General features: G+C 32.3%; 1 protein-coding gene across 1 annotated transcript; it reads left to right on the top strand.

The window, feature by feature from the left end:
* The first annotated feature begins 214 nt into the window (after positions 1–214).
* On the top strand, positions 215–2,324 carry LOC145598838 (trihelix transcription factor GT-3b-like). The gene is made up of 2 exons (XM_081655232.1): positions 215–856; positions 1,431–2,324. The coding sequence occupies exons 1-2, from the start codon at positions 524–526 to the stop codon at positions 2,025–2,027; spliced, it is 930 nt and encodes a 309-aa protein (XP_081511358.1). The 5' UTR covers positions 215–523; the 3' UTR covers positions 2,028–2,324.
* Positions 2,325–4,212: the final 1,888 nt, after the last annotated feature.

The raw sequence follows: 4,212 nt of genomic DNA, 5'->3' as shown, positions 1-4,212 counted from the left end.
AAAAAAATGAACTTTATTATTATTTTTATATAAAAAAGGATATTCTAAAAAACAGGTGATATCTCAGGAGAGAGAAAAATAAAAAAAGAGAAGGAAAGAATTCCGCGTAGACAGATGAGGTAATTAGACTTCTTTGATTGAGACATCTACAAATATATTCATTCATTAACCCCAAATAAATAAATAAAATTAAAAACATTCAGCAACACCTTTCTCTCCCCTCTTTCTCTTCTCCCTCAAAATTCATTTGATATTCTCTTTTATGAACATGAATCGCCCTCCTTACAAACCCGTATACAATTTTATCGTCTCATCAATCTCTTAATTAAATTCTTTCACACTTATATTACTTTTCCCACTTTATTAACTTCGTTCCGATTACAATCTTTCAATAATTATACCTTTTCATTTCGTATAAATATATCATAATCTAAATCATCCCCTCTTTTAAAATTCTTATATACTTCGTATATATATAATTTTTTTTTTGAAAGTGTTTTATGTTTTGGTTTGTACTCCGTAAATGGAAGGGCATATGCATCAACATCATCAACACCAGTATCATCATCAACAGCAACAGCAACAGCAACAGCAACATCAGCAGCCGCCGCCGCAGCAACAACAACAAATGAGTGGTACGGTGGGGGTGGATACAGGGGATAGATTCCCGCAGTGGAGTGTTCAAGAGACAAAAGAGTTCTTAATTATTCGAGCAGATTTAGATCGGAATTTCATGGAAACTAAAAGGAACAAGCTTCTTTGGGAAGTTATCTCTACTAAAATGAGAGAAAAAGGTTTTAATCGTAGCGCTGAGCAGTGTAAGTGCAAATGGAAAAACCTCGTCACCCGTTACAAGGTTAGCTATTTCTATATCTATTTCTATATCTATATATATCTATATCGGCCTCTTTTACAGTACCCTTTTTAGGTAAAACACGGGTTTGCTCTAAGCAGAAATATTATTGCAAATCAAGTTTTTATTATTATTATTATTATTTTTTTTGGTACAAATTATTTATATATAATCTCGAGATAAGAGCTCATAAACTAGTTTAAATTTACTTGTACTATCTCACTACATAAACAATTGTGTTATGAGAGTATTTTCTAGCTAGCTATCTTAATTAGCTTCCTACAATTATTTTTTTTTGGTTTGTTCAAAAAAAACACAACGCGTTTTGTTTTCATGATTTAGAACAACTAATATATTGCTTTTTATTTTATTTTTATTTTTTAATTATTATTATTATATATAAATGTGTTTGTGTGTCCGACATGCTAAATTCAAAATAGTATTTCGTATGAGACAGTTTTACAATAACTTGTCTTATTTGTATGGATCGATAATAGTGTAACAAAAATGATTGGATTATTGGATATTAATTTTGATATTAGTTTGTTTGAAATTATATTTGTTGAGGGAAGCTTAGGGGTGTGAGACAATGGAACCGGAGGTGATGAGGCAACAATTCCCATTCTACAACGAGATGCAAGCGATATTCACGGCTAGGATGCAGAGGATGCTGTGGGCGGAGGAAGAAGGCGGACCGGGCACATCGTCTACGACAATGAAGAAGAACAAGCTAGCTCAAGGCCAAGGCATGACATCGGAGGAGGAGGAGGATGAAGACACAGACGGAGAGAAAGGCGGTGTTAAGAAGAAAGCGAGCAAGAAGGCGAAAACAATGACTAGTAGTGGTGGTGGTGTTGGTGCTAATGTTAGTAGTATAATTATGAATACTAATAATAGTATAAACGCGGTGAAGGAGATGTTGGAGGATTTTATGAAGCAGCAGTTGCAAATGGAGGTGCAATGGAGGGAGGCGTACGAGGCAAGGGAGGAGGAGAGGAGGAGGGCGGAGATGGAGTGGAGGCAGAGAATGGAGGCGTTGGAGAATGAGAGGTTGGTGATGGAGAGGAGGTGGAGAGAAAGAGAAGAGCAGAGGAAAATGAGGGAGGAAGCTAGGGCTGAAAAGAGGGATGCTCTTATTACTACTCTTTTAAATAAGCTCAGAAGAGAAGATTAAATTAGCTGATACGCTCATGAACAACTCGTGAACAAGCTCGTGAATTGTGGTCATACATGTAAATGTTCTCAAATTTACATGGTTTTATTCTTCTTCAAATGTTGTAGCTTAGCTTAGCTAGATCATACAACAGGTTAGTTTTCTCAATTTCCACAAGAGTTTTCTTTCTTTAGTTTTTCATCAAGTGGTTTATTTTACTTAGGTAGTTTTAATGGAAGGAAAATAGCTAAGTTGAGCTAGCTAGCTACATGTTTAATTTTCATATTTATTTATATTATATGAATTTTCTTAATTGCACTTCAATTGATTTGTCTCTACTATAAAGTCTACTAATTGAGACTTGAGTACTTTTATTTCATTGGGTACTAATTAATCTCCCTTACAAAATTTAGGGTACGTAATTATCAATTATTAGCTTAGTAGCCATTATGATGAAATTAAAGTAAGGTAATTATTAACCTGTTACTTTAATAAGTTCAAATATAATTCATGAATTCGGTGGTTTTGGTAGCATTTTGTTATACTTGTATTGAAGATTTTCATATTATATATTCCGTGTGTGCATGCATGTACGTCTGATGTTTATACTATCTTTCACAACATTTTTGCATATAGTAAAAGAGTTCATACTCAGGTTCTTGATTTATAGTGTATGCATGTGCATATATATATGGTCTGGTATACAGAATTTGCATTTTTTTTTTGGAGTGGAGATTTTCGATCATGTGTGTGTGAACTTACATTATAGCAATAAACAAAGGAACTTAATACAAATTTGATGTATTAGGGCATGTTCACATTTACTGAACTGAGCTGAGCTGAACTGATTGGAGCTGAACTGAACTGAACTTAACCAAACTGAATTGAGCTGAAATGAATATTTTATGAGAGAGAGAAATTAGGAACTGAACTGAACTGATTAGAGCAGAGCTGAGATGAACTGAACTAAAATTAAGTAAATGTGAACAAGCCCTTAGTTGTACCGCCACTTATTTATAATAATACTAGTATAATACCTTTTGAAAGTTTATATTTTATATATGCTGAAATTTGAAACTAAAATTAGCTTAATGTTAGTTATGGTTTTTGTCATGTTAATACCCGTGCAAATTCACATTTATCTGTACCCATTTTATCATGGTATTGTGTATTAGAATTTTATTTAAATGTTACATAAAAAAAATTTAATTTTAGAGATATAAAAAGGTTTATGGCCTTTACATATTTTAACTTTTAAATACGGATAACTTATGCTCATTTATATATATTACTCCGTATATATTACCTTTCAGCAACTTTTGTAAGTGACTAACACACAATGACACAAGTAACCCCTGACCACGACCAAGTAACCCCTAATTAACCAAGTAAATTCTGACCAACCGGAATCCATGACTAACCGATGAGTAACCCCTGATCTACCGAGTAACCTCCAACTGACCGAGTAACCCCTAACCAAGTAACCTCTAACTGACCGAGTAACCCTGACTAAACGAGTAACCCGTGACCAATTTTCTTAAAAAATGTGGCTTAACTGATTTTGTAGCACCTAACATATGAAAGTTTATGATTGCCTTTAAAATGTGTACTTTAGGTTTAATCAACATTATAACACTTTCTCGCTATCCCAGGCCACAATGTGCCCACAAAATTATATAAGATCAATTATCTCATCATTTTAATATATCTAATAAAATTTTCACGGTTTTAGGTAAATTAATTGCACTGTTTTAAAAATTCTTATACTGTATATTTCTTAAAAACTACATCATCAATAATGATGAAGTGCAAACCCACGACCCATTGTTAAAACATACATGCTCATAGTGCAATTAAGAATTTTCACGGCTTAAGATCATGAATCTTACCATCAAATATTCTTGTCAAAAAAAAAAAAAAAAAAAAAAAAAAAAAAAATCTTAAGAGCAAATATTAAGATCAAAATAAATAAAAATATTTAGATGTACAACATTATAAGGAAGTATAATCAGAGATTATATCCTGATTTTACATGCATTATCATAAGAAGGAAGTAGTTTTATTATGGTAATAAGTAAATGAGTATAAAATATTTATATTATATTATAACATATAATCTTTGATTTAGTTGCTATATTTAGGAGTGAAAAATGAAGCGGGAAATTTTTTAACAATAGCTCGACACGTGTCAAAGTATAGTTAGAGT

This window comes from Chenopodium album, chromosome 20 (assembly GCF_948465745.1).
Source record: "Chenopodium album chromosome 20, dcCheAlbu1.1, whole genome shotgun sequence".
NCBI lineage: Eukaryota > Viridiplantae > Streptophyta > Magnoliopsida > Caryophyllales > Amaranthaceae > Chenopodium > Chenopodium album.
Note: the sequence above shows the minus strand (reverse complement) of the source record. Positions and strands in the feature narration are given on the sequence as shown.